The sequence below is a fragment of the Balaenoptera physalus genome, assembly GCF_965194825.1.
Source record: "Balaenoptera physalus genome assembly, chromosome: 9".
NCBI classification, from domain to species: domain Eukaryota; kingdom Metazoa; phylum Chordata; class Mammalia; order Artiodactyla; family Balaenopteridae; genus Balaenoptera; species Balaenoptera physalus.
Genome location: NC_138888.1, coordinates 58,311,841 through 58,336,074, shown reverse-complemented (window position 1 = coordinate 58,336,074; position 24,234 = coordinate 58,311,841). Strand labels below are relative to the sequence as shown.

Genomic DNA, 24,234 nt, shown 5'->3' with positions numbered 1-24,234 from the left:
AAAAAAAAAAAAGGTTTTTTTCAGACATACAAAGCTGAAAAAATTTATCACCAGCAGACCTACACTACAAGAAATGAATACCTGAATGAAATCTGAATCTACCTACACAAAGGCATAAAGGTGCCAGATAGGTGCACAAGTATAAAAACTTTTCCTGGTTATTATTTAGATATATTAAATGATACCTTTAAAAGACTGTTAAGGCAAAAAGAATAACAATGTATTGTGGAGTTTACAATAGATGTAGAAGGAGTCGACATCTACATGTTTTATTTGTTTTGGTGGTAATAAGTGGTGAAAAATCTGACAAACAAATATGGCAGCAAATATTATCAGAATACTCATGGCTTTAATTGCCAGGTGAGGCTATGCATGTATCAAGGGAAATTCAAATTTGTTAAAATGATTAGAAATTTAATTTTTGCCACATTGTTTCCTTCATCATGAAATTTATGAAATCTTTGCTAAGATCCCTGTCAGCGTGAAAAACATTGCAAACTCACTTTTCAGTTTTAAACTTTATATTTTGTTATTATTTCTTGATACCACCTCTTAAAAAGGCAGCGAGTGATTCAAGGTCATGTTCTGATGAAACTGATGATATGCTTGACAGTATAATAAGCGGGCTGTGGGATGCTTCAGGGAAAGGCTTTTTATTTGGGCCTATGTCCAGATTTTAGTGACATTTTATCTTGTTCAAATTGATCTCATAAAAAAGATTCACATTCTGAAGTGTTTTTCTGGATGCTTCTTTAGCTTTCTTGCCTTTGTAATTTCATTGAATCAAACTGTGTCATTAAACTCTTTAGCTTTAGGATGCACTCAGGCTCAGAGAACAAAGTAAAACCAAAGGAAAAGTAACATTTTTTATACTTCTTCTATTTCCCTTTTCCCAAACTTTAAGTCTTGAGATAACCACAAATGTTAGTAATTATAATGACTGGTTTCTTTAGTTTCTATTAACTGAAAACTACCCTATGTCTTCATAGAGTGATTTATGTATTTGGAATGACAGAATAGCTGAGGAGCATAAATGAACACAGAAGTAATTTATTTAATAAATATAATTTCCAAAGAAACAATAAGTCTTTTCATTTTATCCATACTATGATTGATCTCACAGTGTCAGTTTACATTTATCATTTTAAGCAACATTTTACCTAAAATGTCTTAAGTACTCAACACACTTAAAAGTGTTTTACATATATTAACTCATTTAATCATCACAATAAAACTATGAGGTAGGTACTATCATCCCAATTTTACAAGTGAAACAGTGGGTCTCAGAGAGTAACTTGTCCCAAGTCTCGCAGCTAGAATGTGGGGAGCCAAGATTCAAGCTCAGTCAGCTTGGATTCACAGGTCCTGCTCTTCACCAACATCATGCCTCCCGAACTGAACATGCACAAACCTTTTCCTTTTCTCCTATTCCTCATCTTAATAAATGATACTGGCACTCGCCCATGTTACCCTGGATGTCACCCCAGTTTCTTCTCTCTGCTTCATCTCCTGTCACTTAAACCAGTCATCAGACGTTACATGTACTAGCAGCTAAACTCTTCTCCACTGTCCCACTTTCTATATAGGCTCCACTTTCTTCATTCAGGCACATAGCATTTCTCCCTTGAACTACTGCAGCAGCTCTACTCTCAATCATCAGCTTTTTACTGCAACCAGAGTAATTCTGGAAGTGAAAAAACTTGATCATTTACTTTTATTTTTAAGAAGTAGCATTTCCCACAATATTGAGTCTAAACCTACTATGGTTTTCGAAGCCCTTCATGTGCACTATTAAGTCTCTTTTTAGACTAATTTGCTGCCACTCTCCACATGTAGCTTACATGCTAATAATACTGAAATACTTGTCTACAAAAGGTCACAAACTGTTTCATGGAGCATCCATCATCTACACCCCCCACCCTCTTTGTCCATCTGGCAAAATCCTGTGCCCTCATTCACCTTCATGACGGGTTCTTCTGTGAACTTAGTCTGCCTTCTCTGTGCTGCCATAGAAATTTGTACAACATACCCTACTGTATTAGTTATTTCCATGGAAATGGTGTGGGGCAGATACACTACACAGAGTAACTTAAGATCAGGGATAATACCCTATTCATCATTTCCCCCAGAACCTAGCCTGTTAAGTATGGAATTCAATAACCTGGGGTAACAGAAAATCTCAAATTCTCTACATTCAGACTTCATAGGACTCAACTTTCTTAACTTCTCAAATGAAACATTATATGCATCTTTTATATTACCTTTCCAAACTAAACAGTATATTTGGATCAGTATTTCAATTCTGCTGAATAACACTCTATTGGCTATTTAAAAAATATAACTCCCAACTGTGGAAATAGATAGCAGTTAACTTACTTAACACCAACAAAAAAGCAAACCTCACTCTTTCACCAAAATATCAAAGACATAGTTCCGTCTGCTTAGCATCTTTCTCCTTCTCCTTTTTGAGGTAATAACAGCACTCATCTTTCTTTGGTAAACTCCTCCTTGACTCTTGATGGCATCCCAGGGGTTTTCTGTGTGGAAAACCCTCTTGCTTTTAGAATTAGGGGAGGGGGAAGAGGATATGCTTGGAGTTGCCGTCCTATGTTCTTCCCTGATTATACGGAGAAAGCATATCTGGAAGTCGGGATGAAAAGAACCAGAGAAATAAAAGGAGGGGGAGAAGGGGTAAAAGAGAGGGAGGAGGAGATAAGGGGGAAAGGAAAGAGAAGAGAAGGAAATAAAGAGATGGAGAAACAGAAAGAGACGAAGACAGAGGAAAAGATCTGATGACATCATGTGAACCTATATATCCATCTGGACACATAGGCAGCTTTACTCCTGCACATTCTGGTTAGAAAAGCCAACATTCTGCCTTCATTGCTAAAACCTGATTTCAGTTTCGTTTCTCTAACTTCCAACTGAGTGAGTCCTAATACAGAAACCCATCAATTTTTTTTTTTTTTAGATTATTCCCTCTCCAAGAAAGTATAAAACCCATTTAACAGCATTAACAGAAATTTTGCACATCATTTTAGAATTTTAAAATTCTCCTTACCTTTTTAATCAAATTATAGAAGTAATTTAAGAAGAGAGGACAAATTTATCTGATGCGACATTCAGTCAGTGAGAGGACATAAAATCGTTTTATCTATAGTTCCATAGGACTGTCAGGAATGGCATGCAATTATGATCTTAGTGAAAAGAGAAAGATACCATATTCAAGAGCACTTTTCCTGATACAGAAAGATCCTGCCTTGCATAAAAAAGATCCAAACCAACAGAAGCATCTAACTAAACTCACATTCTGGTAACATCTATATTTTTCTCCTGAGCTCTATATTAATATCCATGGTTAATGACATCTAGTGGGATCATTATCTACATTGCTAACACGGCAAAGAGTTTACTTATGTACTTATAATGACACATTGCATTTGAATGTATTATTCCCCAATTATTGCCCCTTATGAATGTGCACATTTAAACCACAATGAGAACTCTCTACACGCTATCAGAATGGTTAAAATAAAAATATAAATAATATATAAAAATATGAATTAAAATGGTTAAAATAAAAATTAAAAATTGTGATATCACCAAATGCTGGCAAATACATAGAGAAACTAGACCACACTGGATTGCTGATGGGCATATAAAATGCTACTCTAGAAAAAAACTGTGGTAGTTTCTTAGAAAACTAAACACACAACTACAATATGACCGAGTAATTGCACTCTTGGGCATTTATCCCAGAGAAATGAAAACTTATGTTCACACAAAAACCTGTACCACAATGTCTAGAGCAGCTTTAACCATGTTATAGATGCAATTATGTCCCCCCCAAGTTTCATAAATTAAAGCCCTAACTCCCAAAGTGACCATATTTGGAGACAGGACCTTCAGGGAAGTAATTAAGGTTATATGAGGTCATCTGAATGGGGCCCTAATCCGATAGGGTTGGTGTCCTTATAAGAAGCGGAAAAGACACCAGAGGTCTCTCTGTGTACACACACAGAGAAGAGGCCATGAGGACACAGAGAGAAAACACCTGGCTGCAATCCAGGAAAAGAGTCCTCACCAGAAAACGTATCTGTCGGTACCTTGATCTGGGACTTCTAGCCTCCAGGACTGCGAAACAATAAATGTCTGTTGTTTAAGCCACCTAGGCTGTGGTTACGGCAGCCCAAACAGACTCATAAAATTCATAACAGCCAAAAACTGTAAATAACACAGATGTCCTTCAACAGGTTAATAGCTAAACTGTGGTCATCCATATCATGTGTGGCAGGGAGAATAATGATGCCCAATGATGTTCACATCCTAATCCACGGAACCTATAAGTGTATTAGGTTACATGGCAAAGAGACATTAAGGCTGCAGATGGAATTAACCCATTCAGAAATCTCTTTGACTCCTATAATCTAAATTAAAATGAACAAAGTATTTATTTGAAATAAGTATGAAAAAAACTAAGAAGCCTGGTTCATTCACTACATAGACAATGAATGTCAATGATGCTTTTATATGAAAAAATGTAAATATTTAATATATAAAATTAAATAAATCTTCATGATGCTAATCCTTATAGGGATTGGTAAGGTTTAACAAGAATTATATATATAATTATTTAATCCTATAGGCTCTCAGCCCTGGCTGCATTTCAGAATCAACTATAGAGCTCTGAAAATCATATTCAAAATATAGATATGTGGGCCCCTCCCAAGAGATTATGATGTAACAGGGACCAAGGCATTTGGATTTTGAAAAAGTTCTACAGGTTAATTCTGATGCACAGGATGAAACCCATTAATATAAGATTTAATTACAATTTTAGTCTATTATAAAAACTTATTGCAGGAAACAACTTAAAATTGTAATAATAACAAATTGGTTTAAAACTAATAAAGACATAAAATGGAATACTGTATAGTGATTTAAAATGATGCTGTCAGTAGAAATATGTCTACTGACATAGAAAGATGTATATAAGTATATATACAAACATAGAACAAAATGTGTGATATAATTCTATTTTTGTAAAAACAAAACAAACATGCACACACATGTATAGAATGGAGTCAATTTTGGTTGGCTGTAGTTATTCTTTTTGCTGCTCCTTTTGCTTGCCTATATTATTTGATATTTCTGAATGACTTCATATGAGTTATATGAAAATAAAGCAACTTCATTTTGGTGAGGAAAATGTTAACCTTAAATAATGTACATACTTTAAACTAAATGAAGAAATATTTTACTTTGAGATAAAGCAAATATGGCAAAATTTTAACAAATGGTGAATCAAGACAAAAGGGTATAAGAATAGTACTATTCATGCATCTTTTCCATAGGACTGAAATTATTCAAAATTTAAAAGCTGAGGGAAAGTTAATTAAATAGTTTGGAATTTGGTCCTGGCCCCAAATAATATTCTATTTTATTATAGGTTGAACATTTGACCTATCAATACATGAATCCTTTAAAACAGTTTACTTAAGTCAGCTTACGTAGGTTAAACCAAATATTAGCTAAAATAACCAAAATAAACACATAATTATAGAAATACATACACAAAATATACATAAATATGTTCAATGTGTAAAGAAATATATGTATATATATTTTTTTAAATTTAAACTCCCCTACTTCATTAGTAACCAACTGCGTGTATCTCTTTACTGTATTAACCAACTAACTTTTAAAAATAATTTTTCCAATACAAATGTATTCAAAAACATACCAAGCATCAAAAATACCAACTTTATAAAATGATAATCTTACCTCATCTAAGTCTTGGATATAAACTGGTTTTTCCTCAAACCCAACTGGCATTGGTTCACTATAAGGAATCTTTACTTCTTCATATATCTTGTTGTTCTCTCTTTGGAGTCCTTCTGGTAAAATCATCTATAAACATCAAAAATTAAAATCCAATAATAATACCAAACAGAACAATTACTTTGGTAAAGATTCTTTAAGTAAAGAGAGAAAAAAAAACACTATTGGTTTTATGACATAGCACTGGTAAATAAATTTAGCTAATTTAAAGGAAAACAAGAAAAAACAAAACAAAAACAAACAAAAAACCACACATACACACAAAGCATTCATGAATCAGATATCTCATATAACACATGAACCATATTATGTTGATGAATTTTAAGTGTACATTAATTAGATGGTATTCCTGAAGACAAATGTAGTCATGTAGCCAGGGAAAATGTGCAACACACAGTGTAAAGTTTAGGCAAAAAGTGATGCAACTGCTAAAACTCAAAAACACAAGCTGCATAAATAATGAAAGGGAGGAGAACAAATATGTTTTGAATACCTACCATGCGCTAAGAATTTTACATAAACTGCACTATCTCATTTTCCTCAATATTTAAAAATACAATTTAGCATAGCAGAGTCAACCTGTACTAGAATCACAAAAGAAACAGGGAAAATCAATGTGTCATTTCCTCAGAACAGACATGTTATCCAAAAATGGTCATATACCAATGCATACCTTTGCACCAGCAATGAATGCAGATGTTCTCATGGCTTCAGCCTGGGAATCATAAACATGTGGATAACGTATTTTTTCAACATCCATGTCTCTCTGCCTGCTCAGAATTGGAACGTTTCTAGCGTTCATAAGTGCCTGCTCTCTGTAAATACAAAAATAATAGGCTAAATCTGTAATTTTTATCTTGCAAAGGAAAGCATATACTAAAACAAAGTCATTATAACTATTTCATGCAGCCTTCCACTATAAAAGAGAAGAAATTAAAGTACACAAAGGAAGTTATTAGCAATCCTGAAATTTTCTGTGTAACCATATAAGCATCAACACATTTTCAGGTACTATTTTTAGATAACATCATCTGATAAGTTTGACTTAATGTTTTTTTATTTATAATTTTCTTCGTCACAATCCAAAGATATTTAACAAAGAGTAAATTCCTTTTTTTAAATGGGTTTCAATATTTAAACACCGTGTATAATAATGCCTTTATTTCATTTTTCTCCTTTCTACTTCTTGATAACAATATGGGAAAAAGTATTCATTAAGGTAGGAAAGAAAAAACTCTCAAAATAAATTTGTGTACACTTCATGAAGTTTAACCTAGTGGTGTGTGCACAGCACCAAAATCTCTCACCTACGTTGATGCAACCAAGAATATTCTAATTAAGCGGATCACTGCTTTTTTATCCCAGAAAATTAGGTTTTCATACAATAAAATTCTATTCTTGTAAGAAAACGTGACTAGAAATAAGAATCATCTAAGTTGTTAAAACTAAACTAAATAATGATAATGATACGTTAAAGTAGCAATTACAACACAAGCATTTTTCAGCTTCTGGTTTTTATTACCTGTGTATCCGCAGTTCCTTAGGATCAAAGCACAGGAGTCCTTCTGCAATTTCTCCATCTTCTCCAGCCTTTTTTTCTCGTCTGGCAATTCTTTTTTCTTCCCGGCGATATTGTTTCATTAACTGCTTCTCTTGTTCAGACTGAATAGTGACTTGACAACCGTAATTAGGTTTAGCATTTTCTCCTAAAATTTTTTTGCAATTGTCTGCAAAGCAAATTTAAGATCATATTTTACAAGCTTAACCTTTATGAAAACCATTGTTTTCCTTCTCACCAAAACATAAGATAGCACAATGCTCTAAGAATTCTTTTTTTTTTTTAACTGACACATTCAATTATATGTTTTAAGGAGAGTTTTTCTAAATCACAATTTCTAAATGGTATACTGGTTTTGGAAAAGTCAGCAGATATTTTATTCTTACAGACTAAATAGTTTAATGTTATAAATTCTTGGATATAACATCAGGAACCTAAAACTTCTATTTCACAATTTTGAAATAATCTGTTTATATAATTTCAATAAATATAATAATTATCAAAACTAATTAGCATTTACTGTTAACATAATAATAAAATAAAGATATTCTTTACGTATAAGATACTTTTCCCTATGTAATAGGCCTTACTCTGTTAAATTGTCTATATGTCACTGCTAATTTATACATGAAATAAAATAAAATAAAACTAAAATACAGCTCAGGATATATTTATAAGATGACTAAAGCAAATAAAGAAACAGTATGATCCACCTTTTCATGGAAATGCAGGGTTTTTAACCATTTTTTTAATTGAAGTATAGTTAATTTATAATGTGTTAATTTCAGACGTACAGCAAAGTGATTCAGCTACATATATATATATTCTTTTTCAGATTCTTTTCCATTTTAGGTTATTACAAGATATTGAATATGGTTCCCTGTGCTATACAGTAGGTCCTTGTTGTTTATCTATTTTATATATAGTAGTGTGTATATGTTAATCCCAAACTCCTAATTTATCGCCCCTCCCCATCCCCTTTGGTAAACATAAGTTTGTTTCTATGTGAGCTTATTTACTTCTGTTTTGTAAATAAGTTCATTTGTATCTTTTTTTTAGATTTCACATATAAGTGACATAATATGATATTTGTCTTTCTCTGTCTGACTTACTTCACATAATATAATAATCTCTAGGTCCCTCCATGTTGAGGCACATGGGATTATATCATTCTTTTCTACGGCAGAGTAATATTCCATTGCATACATATACCACATCTTCTTTATCCATTCATCTGTCAATGGACACTTAGGTTGCTTCCATGTCTTGGCTGTTGTAAATAGGGCTGCTATGAACACTGGAGTGCATGTGTCCTTTCAAATTAGTTTTCTCCAGATATATGCCCAGGAGTGGGATTGCAGGATCATATGGTGAATCTATTTTCAGTTTGGTTTTTCTTTTTTTTTTTTTTGGTCGTGCCACATGGCTTGTGGGATCTTAGTTCCCTGACCAGGGATCGAACACAGGCCCCTACAGTGGAAGCGCAGAGTCCTAACCAGCGGACCACCAGGGAATTCCCTATTTTTAGTTTATTAAGGAACCTCCATATTGGTACATGACTCTTTGAATTATGGTTTTCTCAGGGTATATGCCCAGTAGTGGGATCGCTGGGTCAGATGGTAGTTCTATTTTTAGTTTTTTAAGGAACCTCCATACTGTTCTTCATAGTGGCTCTATCAATTTCCATTCCCACCAAAGGTGCAAGAGGGTTCCCTTTTCTCCACATCCTCTCCAGAATTTATTATGTGTAGACTTTTTAACGATGGCCATTCTGACTGGTGTGAGGTGATACCTCATTGTAGTTTTGATTTGGGAAATGCAGTTTTTTTAAAAATGGAAGAAGTCTAGAACCACTAAGAGGAATCAGGTCAATCAAAGCTCAGTGTTTACAAGGTACAATTTAAACCTGTGGTTGGTCAACTCAACATACAGGAAAAATTTTCTTCTAACAGGATTACTTTCTGTGTTTAATTCAATCTTTCCAAGTAGTAGTATCTTGGCTCACTGCAGCCCTAAAAGAACTGATAGGAATGTCACTGAAAGCAAACCAAGTCAATACTGTTAATGTGTTAAGGACCTATTTGGTGCCAGGCACTGCTGCTAGGCTAGGAAGACAATGAAGAATGGAATTGGTCCATATTCTGGAGCACAGTGTGAGTTATTTTATCAACTTCCAAGATCCAATACAGAACAAGGAAGGAATTAAGCATAGCATCAAGAGGGGGAAATTAGCTTTCTAATTCTAAGTCAAATCTTCACAACTCTCAGACATTTGTCACTATCTCATTACATGATTTTGAATAAGTCATTTTAACTCTCAATCACATGAAATAACCCCTCCGTATAATGGCTCTGTAAGTCGCAAAAAGGAAAGTGAGAAATAAAGATTTATTACATCTCAAAATTATGAAATAAGATATAATTCCATCTATATTAGAACTACATTTTATAGCTCAAAAGTATTTTTCTACGTAAGTCTTATATGTTTTACTTTGTAAGTAAATCTTATGTACTATTATAATGATTGAATTTATAACCAACTAACTCTCAGTGTTAGGGAAAGAAAGCAACATACTGGCATTTTTCAAATGTACTCTGAACTATGAAAAAAATTAACCTGTTTGCAAAGTCACACATTCAACGACAGAGATATTAAGCAGGATTTTAAAAAATGTGAATAATGCCATGTACTTATTACTATAAATGAATGTTAAAGATTTTGTATGTGAAACTAAATACTTTGGGTGACATACTATATTTTATGCTAATGACATTAACATTTTAAACAAATGTGACAGTAACAAAATACTACTGGACACATTTGTGATCATCAAAATAAGGAAATTAAAATTATAAGAAGAAAATATGTCTACCTCATTGATAGCTTTATAAGGCTTCAATCAGAATATACCGAAATCCCATAAGACTGAACATAATAGGTGATTTTAAAAATCAAGTTATAAAGCACAAATGCTTAAGTGCATGATTCTCCTTGTTGGGTTCAGTTAACCGTAGAGACTGACAAGCAGAAATGAAATGATTAAGCTTAACAGCAATTCTAACACAAAATTTTACTGAAGAACACGTAGAGCTTGTATCCTTTTAAAATGTTATTATGACAGAAAAAGTCTTGTATAACTACTCAAAACACTGTCATTTGACAGCACGAGCTAACTTAATTTTTATTTTATGATACACCTCGTACTAAACATTCTCTACAACCATCCCCAAAACAGAATTTAATTCACAACTATCCTCAATTTAGCAGTGAGTACACTATACCCACCCACTTCTCACCTACCTTACATTTCCTGGTTATAAGAATAGAGATGAAGTAGGGTGGATGTATATATATCTGGATAAAAGGATTCAAAGAAAATCAGTATGAAAGATAGAAAATGCTAAATGGCAGGAAGCTATTGCTCTCTACGACCATGATTTTGTGGAATAGAGAAGAGTAGGATTCAGCTGTCTTACTAAGGTAGCTTAGTATTTGTATTCTCTAAGAGAATTTTGAAGGATCGTTAACATAAAATTTATATCAAAAGACATAAATGGGTGAGAACAGTGATAAAGTAACAGAGTCTAATGATTCTTTTCTTCAAGAGTATTTCTTTCTCCCTCCCCCCAAAAATAAGGAAAATCATCTTTAATGCATATACACAAAAAACCTAATATGTTCATTGTCAGCTTCTTTTACCACAGTCCTTAGAAGAAGTTTGTTTAAATGCCCCCAATTTTCTATGGTATAACTATTATTCTTAAATAGTAGCAACATTAGTAACAATCTAGCATAGACTAAAAGAGTAAAAGCCGACTGAGAAGAGTAGAAAATATTTCAGGGCAGACTGATGGTTCAAAAATTTTTAATAATTCAAATTTAATATTTGGTTTTAGTTTAAAAAGTGTGTTGCTTCCTAAAGTTATCCTAGTAGAATAAAATTTGTGTGTAAATGTTAAACAAAAATGGACATAATGAAACTACAAAACATTAACTCATCATCCACTGCTTTCTTAAAAAAATATGTGAAGCTGAACTCATTTTGAACTTTTCGTTAATAAATTAGCACTAATAAAGGGTGGAATCAGTACGTATCAGCACTTAAAAGGCTGACAAAATGAACATCAAATTCTCAGAAATTACATCGCAAGACCAGATATTTAAATTCATTCCTTTTCTTCTGGCAGATTCCCATTTTAAACGCTCCTAAGTTCTGCTGGCTTATTGCAATGTCTGACTAAGCACTATTTAACAAGTGAAAGTCCTCTTACAGCAAGGTAGTTTATAAGTGTTCAGTATACTTAAAGAACCAAGAGACTTGCAGAAAGACAAAGTGGCTAAACTCCAATCTTCAAAGTTTTTAGAAATCTCAAAGTAACTCCAAGGCAACTATCAGTAATCAAAGTGTAGGATAAAGAAAACCCATAAGAAATTTTGGATTTAAATCAAGGTTCTTTTTGTAATTTCCTTTCAGTGTCACACTCATAAAGAAAAAGTGACATCACTTACATAAAAGAAGGGTGAATGTTGACTAGTTTGAAGAAGGGGGTCTAATTTCTTATGCCCATGCACTTTTTAAAAATTCCGAACTATTTATAAAGCAAAGACATTTGGGTAAAGGTAAGAAACTCAGTTTTCCTCCTTACCACCTAAAACCTGAGTTTGGCATCTGTTGTCTCATAGTTAAGTCAGGCTTTTTTAAAAAAAAAAAAAAATTTAGCTTCCTTGACAACTCTTTCTAATTCTTCTGGGGTTTTCAAACATATGTAATACATAGCTATATGTATGTTCAACTTGCTGGGTGTGATAACTGTATTGCAGGTAACCAAGAGACTCTTATTGCATGTTGAAATTTTATATCTGAAGTATTATAATGTCTGCAACTTCTAGTCATTGTTCGGCAAAAATTTTAAATGTGTATATGTGTGTGTCTATGTGTGCATATGCCTGTGTGTGTGTGTGTGTGCGTGTGTGTGTTTATGTGTAGAGAATGATAATGGGGGGGTGGAAGCAAAATGTTAATGATGGTGAATCTACATGAAGTGTATGTGAGTATTCATTACACTATCCTTGCACCACTACTAAGGTTTGAAAGTTTTCAAAATAAAAGTGGTTATAAATTATAACTCTACTTGACCCATTGTAAGCACTATATGTATTTCCTTAAATTTTTTTTTTTTGTCTTTCCAAATCTTCTGCTATACCTAAACATAAACAGAATCTCTGACATAATACCCTATTTAGGGCATTGACACTTGTTTCATAATCTGCCACACCTAAAATCTACTTAAGAGAATGGTATCAGTAAGCTATATAATCAACCAAAGAATATTAAAAGTATAATTGTATTAAATAGACTGCTAAACAATGAATTTTTCCTTTAAAGTAGAATTACCACTGAATACTTTCTTACCTTGAAGAGCTTGCAACTTATGGTCATTTGAAGAATTAAGAAATCTGTCCACAATTGTAATTCTGTTCTGGAGGAGTTTCTCAATAAGTTCAAGTCCATCAGGTCCCAGCAGTTCAAAGAGCTTATAAGAGGAAAATCAAAACAAACTGTTACCTCAAAATTAATTATTTTTTCAAGTTATTAACACCCTATTCAACACAGCTATGAAGCTAAACTAACACAGAAGAACCTAAAAAGTACTTAGAAAAGAATCGTAAAAAAATAATAACTTAGGAAAGTTACATTGCTTCACGTTGCTAAGGAGCTTTCGGCTTCATAAGGCTATCTGCAATTATATAAGTAAAGAGCATGATCCAACTGTTAAAATAATTATGATTTAAATATAAAACTCTAAATCACAGAATAAAAAATTCTGACACTTGGTTTTTTCTTGGTATAACCAAGTGAAATTCTAAAATTAATTTGCTTTTTAACATACCATTCTGGTTTTCCCAAATAGAGTGCAGAGTACCATATTTCTTACAACTTACTAATAAGAGCTATCATTTTAGAGTTAAAAAATCATTAGAATGTTTTAATAAATCAGGACATGCCAAATTTTTAGTGCTTAAAAAACAATTAATTGTATTTTTTTGTTAAAGTGTATTTTTATTATTTTATTAATGCTTAATTAATAAGTATCAATACTTTTCAATGCTTAATATATGTGAAATCTGAAACACAGTACTGCAAGTGCTTTCTGTAACTTTATTAAAAGTTTTTATGCATATCCTACTCTCCTATGCAGAGTAATTGCCAAAGATTAAGTTGATTCCAGAGTCAGAGAACCAGTTTTAGGATTCAGAGACTTTCAATTACGTAACTGTATGAAATAACTGTGCCAGAAAGCCTTTAGATTTTCTCATATGTGGTTTGGGGGTATATATATTTTTCCTGTCCAGAAATGTTATACTTTAATTCTACATGTGAAGATTTTATATTAAACAAATTCTAACTGTTCTTAGAGGATCCACACAAATAAAAATATCATTAAAAGTAGGAATTTATGTTGAGTATATATAAGGCATTCAATATTTAGTAACTATTTTCCTTTTGCTGTTCATTTGACTGACACTATCTAAACACAAGGCCACCTGTCTTCCACTCTGTCCCCAAATGTGGACAGGCCTTATCTTTGGGCAAAACATCAAGGAAAATACTGGTGATCCAATCACTCTCACTCTGGCTGATAGGGCAGTGATTCCACACAAGGAGAGGCAAGCCTAGAATTTAGGCTACAGCCTACCCCTTCCATCAGGTACTCAGCTTCTAAAGCAGGGGTGTCACTCAGAAAGAAGCCTTCCATTGTCCCCACTCCTAGCTCCAGAGTTCTGCCTCAGAAATCTTGCCTGAGGGTAGAACCAAGCCATAAAACAGAAAGATCCCAATCTCTTCCAAAGAAATAGACCACATCTGCAACCAGGCCATGAAGTTGAAGCCAAAGGGCTATCTCAGAAACAGCAGAGGTTGTGGTGAACCACAATTAGGAGAACATTCACAGACTCAACAACTAAGTTACAAGAGAGAACTGAGGGGAGAGACAACTGGGACGACCCTCTTGGGGTGAGACTATATATCAACACTGACCTTTGGAATTACTCCTTCAAAGGGGTCACAAATTTATTGGATTAGTTTATGGAGCAATTTATGTCCCAGGGGCATTTTTGTAAACATCAGAATGGTCAGCTGGGAATTAATAAAGATCACACGTGGGTTCAAGTCCCGATCTGAACAGCTGAATGGAGTCAGGGGAAGCGTAGAAAAGGGTTGTTTGTGCTAACACTACCTTCATCCCAAAGTTACTATGGGTATACTCACAGGGGCAGCTCCCTGGGGAACGACATCAGAAGCTCAACACTGTGGAGTGAGGGTAGGAGGAACTGTTTGCACTAAAATAATCCAGCAGGTCACTAAACAAATAAACAAGCAAATGACAGTAACAAGCCCTGGAGGTGGTAGACTAGATGAAATGGACAAATTCCTAGAAAGACACAAGCTACCAAAACTAACTCAAGACAGACAACCTGAATAGACCTAAAACAAGTGAAAGATTAAATTAATAATCAAAAACCACCCACAAAGAAAAGCCCAGGTCCATATGGCTTCAATGGTGAATTCTACAAAGCATTTTAAGTTAAAACCAATTCCTCACAAACACTTCCAAAAAACAAGAGGAAAGAATATTTCTCAACTCATTTTATGAGGTCAATATTACTCTGACCCCACAACCAGACAAATAAATATGTCATAAGAAAACTATAGACCAGTATTTCTTAGGAATATGGACACAAAACTCCTCAGTGAAATACAAGCAAACCAGATCAAATCCAGCAATTTATAAAAAAGAATTATATACCATGACAATGTGAGACTTATGTCAGGAATATCAGGTTAGTTCAACATAAGACAATCAATTTATATATTATAGCAATAGAATAAAAAGCAAAAATCACAAGATCAGCTTAACAGATGCAGAAGAACCATTTGATAAAACCCAACATCCTCTCATGGTAAAAACATTCAACAAGTTAGGACTAGAAAGGAACTTCTAATACCTGATAAAGGGCATCTATGAAAATCCCACAGTTAACATCATACTTAATGGTGAAACACTGGATTAGTTTTCCACTAAGAACAGAAACAAGACAAAAAAGTGTGCATTTGTGACTTGTACTGAACATTGTACTGGAGGTTCAAGTCAGGGCAATTAGGTAAGAAAAAAGAAATGAAAAGCATCCAGATTGAAAAGGAAGAGGTAAAACTATTTCTATTTATAGATCACTATGATCTTCTATGTGGAAAATACTAAAGAATGTACTAAAATACTATTAGAACTAATAAATAAGTAAAGTTTTCAAAAAGTGTGCCAAGACCACTCAGTTAGAAAAGATCAGTCTTTTCAATAAATGATGGGACAACTGGCTAGCCACATGAAATAAATTGAAGTTGGACCATTATACCATATACAAAAATCAAATCGAAATGGATCAGTGATCTACATTTAACATATAAACTTATAAAACTCTTTACAGAAGTAAGTTTAATGGGCTCAGATTTGGTAAGGGATTCTTAAATATGACACCAACAGCATGAGCAACAAAAGAAAACACAGATAATTTGGACTTCATCAAAATAAGAAACATCTGCTTCAAAGGACACCATCAAGAAAGTGAATAAAACAACTCACAGAATGGGAGAAAATATTTGCAAATCATATATCTGTTAAAGGACTTGTATCCATAATATATAAAGAATTCTTACTAATAATAAAAAGACAACCAATGAAAAAAATGAGCAAAGGATCTGAATTTATCCAAGGAAAATATATAAATAGCCAATGAGCATGTGAAAAGATGCTCAACATCATTCGTCATCAAAGAAATTCAAAGAAGAACCACTGGAACAACTATTTTTTTAATGGAAAATATAAGTGCTGGCAAGAATGTGGAGAAAACTGGAATTCTCATACAGTGCAGGAATACAAAGTTGTGTAGCCATTGTGAAAAACAGTTTTCTGGTTCCTCAGTAAGTTAAACACAGAATTACAATATGACCCAGCAATTCCATTCCTAGGTATATACCCAGAAGAATTTAAAACATGTGTCCAAAAAAAAACTTGCACAAATAGGGCTATTAACACAGCCAAAAGGTAGAAACAACCCAAATGTCCATCAACTCATGCATGGATAAACAAAATGTGGTATACATCCACACCACAGAATATTACTAAGCCACAAAAAGGAATGAAGTAGGGCTTCCCTGGTGGCACAGTGGTTGAGAATCCGCCTGCCAATGCCGGGGACACAGGTTCAAACCCTGGTCAGGGAAGATCCCACATGCCACGGAGCAACTAAGCCTGTGCGCCACAACTACTGAGCCTGTGCTCTAGAGCCTGTGGGCCACAACTACTGAGCCCATGTGCTGCAACTACTGAAGCCCATGCACCTAGAGCCCGTGCTCCGCAGCAAGAGAAGCCAGAGCAATAAGAAGCACACGCACTGCAACGAAGAGTAGCCCCTGCTCACTGCAACTAGAGAAAGCCCGCACGCAGCAACAAAGACCCAACACAGACAAAAATAAATAAAATAAATAAATTTATTTAAAAAAAAAAAGGAATGAAGTAGTGTACAACATGGATGAACCTTCAAAACATTTTGCTAAGTGAAAGAAGCTAGTCACAGGAGGCCACGTATTATGATTCCATTTATGTGAAATGTCCTAAATAAGGATATTGCTAGAGACAGAAAGTAGGCTAGTGGTTGTTTAGGGCTTGGGGGTTGGGAGAAGGGGGCGGGGGGAGTAGGGGAATAATAGCTAAAGGCTTAGGATTTCTTTTTGAGGTTTTGTAAAATGCTCTAAAATTGACTGTGGTGATGGTTGCACATATCTATGAATATACTAAAAAACACTGATTTATAACATTTTAAGTGGGTGAACTGTGCAGTATGTGAACTATATATCAATGAAGGTTTTTTTTTTTTTTAGGTATTTTTTAAAACTATGAACCAAAATGACTTAAGATATTAAAAGTAACCAATAAACTGTTGAGGGTTGAAAGATAAAGATTAAATACAATTTTCCTGATAAGCATTTTAAGTGAGTGTTTTGAATTGCTTTTAGACACAAGCCCCATGCTTAAGGTAAGGGTGATATTAAAGAACAAGCAAATTTCATAAAAGATAAATGTAATACATACCTACAAAGCTACTTTCTCCCCCCATACTCCAAACAAATTGTAGTAGGAAATGCTCTCTACATACAGCATGAAATGCCTTTTATATCCTATCAACTTTCAAAGAACATGTTAGTTCTTAAACTGAGACCATTTCCTCCATAAGAATGTGATTTATTGTGGCAGTTACCCTTGCATATTTGAAATATAATGTTGACATATGATAAATTAGAGATTCAGAAACTTTTAGTCCAACATAATTTTAGGAAACCACCAATGTATTTGGAAGATAACTTCTAGATAAAACATCTCAGATACAGAATCACAGCACAAAGAGCATGTTATTTCTTAAAAATAATACACCTAAGACCTAGCAAAAGAGACAAGAAGGCTGTTTTGCTCTGAATAGCAGGACTTCCATAACCCAAAGTGAAGAATCCCCAGCAGAATTCCGAGATCAGCTGCCATCAGATTTAAAGCAATCCCAAATTACGCTTTCCCTAACATTTGCCATTTTCATCTACACTGAGAGCAGGTGCAGTTCTCATTCAAGATTTGCACTACAAACTAATTTGGCACTGAGAGTGACTGTCTGTAAAGGTACAACTGTCTGGATCATTGCTCTATACTCTGACACAAGTTCCAGAAGCTATCAAATTGAAAAAAAAAGGAGGGAAAGGTTAGCTCTGGGCAGAGAAACAGGCATCAACTACAGAGTTTAAAAAAACAAAAATGCAGCTCTCAAAACAATAAAAAGGCAAGTTTTACTACTCTGGCTATAAATTAAGGATATCAGATCTAAAGGAAACACAATAGGAATAGACAGGTAATATCCTTTTCCTGGTAGATTTTGCTAAAGCCACTATTATCTATTAAGGAACTTCTCAACAGACAAAGGTGCTCAGGGTTCTCATTGTTATTATAATTCCTTTTTCATTAAATTAAATTATCAAATTAAAGTATTCTTCATTAAAGTAAAAAAATTAACCAACAGACTATGTTCCTGAGATACCAAAAAAAAAAATTATCGCAGAACATGCACAGACCTTTTAAACTTTTTTTTTTTTTTTTAATTTTTTTGGCCACACTGCACAGCATGTGGGATCTTAGTTCCTCGACCAGGGATCGAACCCAGTCCCTCCATCGTGAAAGCACAGAGTCTTAACCACTGGACCACCAGGGAAGTCCCTGAACAGACTAACTTTAAAGCAGCATTACTTCCTTATTTCTTACACTTGTAACAGATGAATGTAGTTTGTGAATCTCTCAGGAAAGGTAATCCCCACTTTCCACTGTATTCTGTGTTATATCATTTTTATTCCAATAGGAACGATGCTCTAGTGGATGCTATATCCCCAACACAGTATCAAAATGAATCACAGACATTACATCATCATAAAAGCAAAATATAAAGTAATGAAAACCTTTAAATAATATACCACAGAAAATTATACTATAAATTTTAGGAAAATTGGTAACAAAAAGTTATAATGGGCCTAAGTAAGAACTATAAATCTGTTCAAGAGCTGGGGTATGCAGATATGCTGAGGGTTTGTGAAACCACAGAATAAACATGACAAACATACTTGCATTACAGGTTTACTCAAAGATTTAGAGGCAAAACATTATTTCCAAGTAAAAGGCAATTCTGGTCCTGTTAATGTCCTGTTTGAACCCTATTTCTCAGGTTAGTCAAAACATGTTGAACAAAGTATTTAATCACTAAAACAGGCTTTAAAGATAATAAAATTCATATTTATAAAAGGTTTGTCAGTTCCATTCTGTTTCCATTGAGTCAATGTTAAAGAATTCATTGAAAGTCAAAAATAAGTCTATCTGAAGTTCCGAAAAGACCTCTTTCAAAAGAGACCAACCATTCTCCCTATCAAATAGTCAACGGGCATTCTGAAAAACAGCTAGTGATGCACAGTAGGCATAATATCTTGATGTGAATTAGGTGTCCTTTTGGGCAATACAGTTAAGTGGATTATGGGATTATTCTCAATATGGAGATCACCCACTAAAGTTGTTCTTTAAAGATTGGTCATGGCTCTGTCTTGTTCAAAATTTTATCAATTATATATATATAAACTAGAAGATATTAAATTAAATTTGTTAAAGGTGTTAATTTAGTTCATGATAGAATCAAAATTTTAAATTTTCTAAATAGTCTGATATAATCTGGCCAGACCTAAGGAGAAGCAATAGAGGTAAAAATAAAACCCCACAATTAGGTTTAAAAAACTCACGTGTACTTGTACAAGATGAGGAAACCTTATCCCACAAATAAATTCCTAAGAAAAATCCTGAAAGGGTAGGGGGTTGGTTATTTACAGGTTCAATATGAATAAATAATGTAATAAAGGCTAGGGAAAAATTTAATGTAGTAATAGCAATACTGTATCTCCAAAACCCCATTTAGCGTCTCAAAGGATACTACACTGATTGAACCATATTTAGAGGGCTGAGTTCAATTCTAATCTATACTTTTTAAGAAGGTTACAAAAAAAAACTAAAGAAAAGAACATGAAAAAGAAAGTAAAAATAAGATATACCTATGCAAACTGTTATTATTATGCATTCTGTTGGAAGGATAGCAGATCTGTTACTATTATCCATTCTGTTTGAAGGATACTCATTCGTAGATTTGCTAAAGATAATGAATATTATTCTGGTCCCATCTTCCTGGATCATCCTGCATGCATCACTCCACATTGCTAAATACCCCTCACCCTTCTTGAAACATACTTTTCCTCTGATATCCTTGACACACCATTCTTTTTTTTTTTAAGTTATTTTATTTTATTTTATTGGAGTTGATTTACAATGCTGTGCCAATCTCTGCTGTGCAGCAAAGTGACTCAGTTATACACATAGAGACACTCTTTTTTTATATTCTTTGCCACTATGGTTTATCACAGGATATTGAGTATAGTTCCCTGTGCTAGACAGTAGGACCTTGTCGTTTATCCATTCTAAATGTAATAGTTTGCATCTACCAACCCCAAACTCGCAGTCTATCCCTCTCCCTCCCCTTCTCCCCCTTGGCAACCACAAGTCTGTTCTCTAGACATGCCATTCTTTTGATATGTATCCTACCACTCTGGCTGGTACATTCCTATTTCTTCTTTAGGCTCCCTTTGACTATTAAATGTTGGAGTTCCTTAAGGTTTAATCCCAGGCTTTCTCTTACTTCCACTCCATGTTCTCTCCTTAGCTGTTCACATGCAAGCCCTCAGCTCCCATTAGCAAGCATATACTGAAAACTCATAAAATCACACATCCTTCCCAGATCTCTACTCTGAGCTTCATTTATCAAATTGTCCAGTTATCATCTTCACTTGGAGGTCTTAAGGCCTCTCGCAATTCCACATACGCCCAAAACCATCTCTTGGTTTTCCACCCACTTCACTCTTTTATAAGTATTCTTTATTTCCATGAATGGCATTTCCATCCTTCTAGTTACACAAAAGCCTAAAATGCACCCTTACCACCTCTTTATGCATCGCACCCAATCCTACCCCGTCATCCAATTCACTCTTAAGTTCTCTCGATCTCAACTACTAAACAGATTTCAAGCCTTTCTCCTTGTCTGTTTTAAGCTCCCAAACAGTTATTGCCTGTACCATGCAAGGGCTTCCTAAATGGTTTCTGCACATCTATCCAAAACACATTCTAATCCATTATCCACATAGCAATGACAGAAGATTTCAGGAAATGTAGGTCTGATCAACGTATGCTACCTTCCCTCCAACCCTTGCCAACAAACTTCCAATTGCTCTCCATTGTTCTCAGGATGAAGTACTGAATTGAACTGAACACAGAACCAGAACCTCAAAACATCACAAAGTGCTAAACTAAGAGTCAAAAATACTGATGTATATTCAATTACATTGCTCTGACTGGAAAGAATTTTAATATCATTAATAAAGTTAAACACTCTTTTTAAAACAGCATCATTTTTAATTCTCCATTTCTATGTATGTTTTATAATGAGCGTAAGGTATCATAGCATAATTTAAAATTATATTGTATATCATATACAGTTTAAAATTAAATAACTACATTTATATCAGGGATACATGATCAAATGTGGTTAGAAAGTATAATCAAAAAAGTTTGGAGACCAATGCTTTAAAGTATCATTCTGTTATGAAAGTTTTTCACAATGTAAGTTTTCTTATTTGGATATGTCTTATAACCAATATTTATAGTTAATAATAATATTTTTTCTGAAAATGTTCTTACGTGAATGGTGTTTCTGAAAATGGTCAGTGCTTTATAGAATGTAAGGAAATACAGATTAGGTACAGCCCACTGATACCACTGCTGCTCATATTTTCAAAACTTCTGTGTAAGTGCATTCTAAGTCAGCAACTCGGTTTTTACTTTATATTACCCCCTGCCAGTCAACTTAATTTAATAATTTACCAAGCTTATGAACACTAGTAACACACAGCAGTTTAGGTTAGGAGAAAGTCAGTCAGGGCTCAAATCACAAGCCTGCTGCTCATTGGCTTTAGGAGCTTAGACATCTGCTCTGAGTCTCCTTTTCTCATTTGTAGAGTGGGAATAAGAGTACATACATGCCCTTCACAGGGTTGTGATGTGAACTAAATAATGTCTGTAAATATGTGCTAGACAGTAGGATCTTGTCTGTATATATGACACAGTGCCTTGCATATAATAAGTAATTAACATCAGGTATTTAGTATTACCAAAATAAACGAATCATAATCAAATAAGGGAGTAAGAAAAGTACACAAAATAATTTGTATCACAGTGAAAATGATAACGAAACCTAACATTTGTACACTAGTTATGTCCCAGGCAAGTAATTAAGTGCTTTACGTCTAAAGCAAATATTTTCACAGTCTTCATCTGAAGAAATATTCAGTGAATCTTTGCTAAATATACATAATACTAATGCATTTATCATTTAAAAGCAATCATGATAGAATAATAATTCAAAGAAAATACTATAAAAGTATGTAATAATCAACTATCACTTGTTAGGGAATAAATGAACATACAACAAATATTAACACAAATATCTGACATGCATATTTACTTCAGCTTTTTTTCACAAGAAAGTGTGCTCATGATTGTAAATATGTGCATGCATATATTCTAACTCCAACTTCTGCTAGTAAAATTATTCTTGGTTCAATGGTGAAACTAAATACAGTATATCCTAGTGTTCTATAAAAAGCAGCGATAGATTTGAAACCATTGCTTCAACTAAAACTTTAATCACTGGTTAGATCACAGCTTCCTTAACCTTCCTGACAACCACCAGTATGTCTCCTCCATTTCAGTCTGTTAAATACAAGAACCAGATGAATCTCCCTCACAGTCAGCTTTCACATACACCCATACATTGTAGAAACTACAATGGGGTCATCTCATCTAAGCTCAGTTTGGAAGGGACCTTGGGGGACATCTAAACAAAGCTCTCAAAAAACAATAATTACTGCCAAAGGAGGCAGAAAAACAGGACAGCTGAGAACACGGGCTTGGACTCAGAACTAAGTTTATCAATTTTGTAAATTCCTACTTATATGACTATGGGCAACTTTCTTAAGCTCTCTGCGCCTCAGCTTTCCTGTCTGTTAAAAGAAATTAGCATGGTATCTGACAACAGGTGCTCTATACATACTTACTGCTGTTATTGACATTTTTTTTTTTTCTGGCTAATGAACACCCAGCATACTTCCACCAGCAGTAGACTACCTCATAAGGAAACTCATGCCACTACTAGAGGATGCTTAATGTCAAAAAATCCTTCCATACATTGAGCCCAATCAGACTCACTATAGCTTTCACCTAACACTGGCTGTGCCCTCTGGGGTTACAGAGAATGATCTTAATAATATTTCTACAAGACAGCCCTTCAAAAATTTAAAGATAAGGCCAAGTAAAGTATTAGGCACACTTCACTCGTAAATTCTTTCCTTCCCAGGTAAACATACATCAATTCCTTACTATTAGTCATATAACTTGGTTTCTTGATGATTCTTTATCCAGGTTCGTTTAGAAATCTACCTTTTACTGAGCCTTTTACTTTTAATGGCATCCAAAACTGAGCTTAACATTTCAAATATAATTTGATTGGGGCAGATCACAGAGATTAAAACAACTCTGGACTAGATGTTAAACTTTTCTAAACACAGCTTAAATTGGTAACAATATCACACTATTGGCTCAAATTGAATGTGTAGCCAAGCAAAAGTATTTGGTTTTAGTTTTTTTCCACATAAATTCCTAGTAGGCAGATTCCCATATCCTGTACTTTATATAATAATTTTTAAGCCCAAAATTTCAAATAGATCCCTTATAAATTTCATTTTCTTCTTTTTTTTTTGTTTTGTTTTTTTAGTCTTTAGAGAGCTTTTTAAATCTGGATTCCGGCAATCTATTATATCAGTAAACACTATCAGTGTTGAACCAGTCCGGAACACAAGTTCAATAACTGTGCCTTTATACAAATTATTGATTAAAGTACTGAGGACAGGACAAAAGTAAAAAACTACAGGAAGAAGAATGGAAACCTGATTCCAAATTGGCAATGAACCAATATTTACAATAAGGTTTTTCAATCAACTATTAACTCCATTTAACTGTATTAATCACTGCTGACATTTCTCGATATATCTTGTCTAATTTAGATTCTTCACTATCTAGTATTGTAGCCACTAGTCACACAAGGC

The 24,234-nt window shown here is 33.9% G+C and overlaps 1 protein-coding gene across 3 annotated transcripts in view; it reads right to left on the bottom strand.

The window, feature by feature from the left end:
- Nucleotides 1-24,234, bottom strand: part of ASCC3 (activating signal cointegrator 1 complex subunit 3) — a 335,131-nt gene that overhangs the window by 255,548 nt on the left and 55,349 nt on the right. For all 3 annotated transcript variants that reach the window (XM_082475077.1, XM_082475079.1, XM_082475078.1), the window contains 4 exons: nt 12,814-12,934; nt 7,364-7,568; nt 6,515-6,656; nt 5,785-5,910 (listed from right to left, as the gene is read on the bottom strand). In XM_082475077.1, coding sequence (XP_082331203.1) covers nt 5,785-5,910; nt 6,515-6,656; nt 7,364-7,568; nt 12,814-12,934 — 594 coding nt within the window. The remainder of the gene's footprint in view (nt 1-5,784; nt 5,911-6,514; nt 6,657-7,363; nt 7,569-12,813; nt 12,935-24,234) is intronic.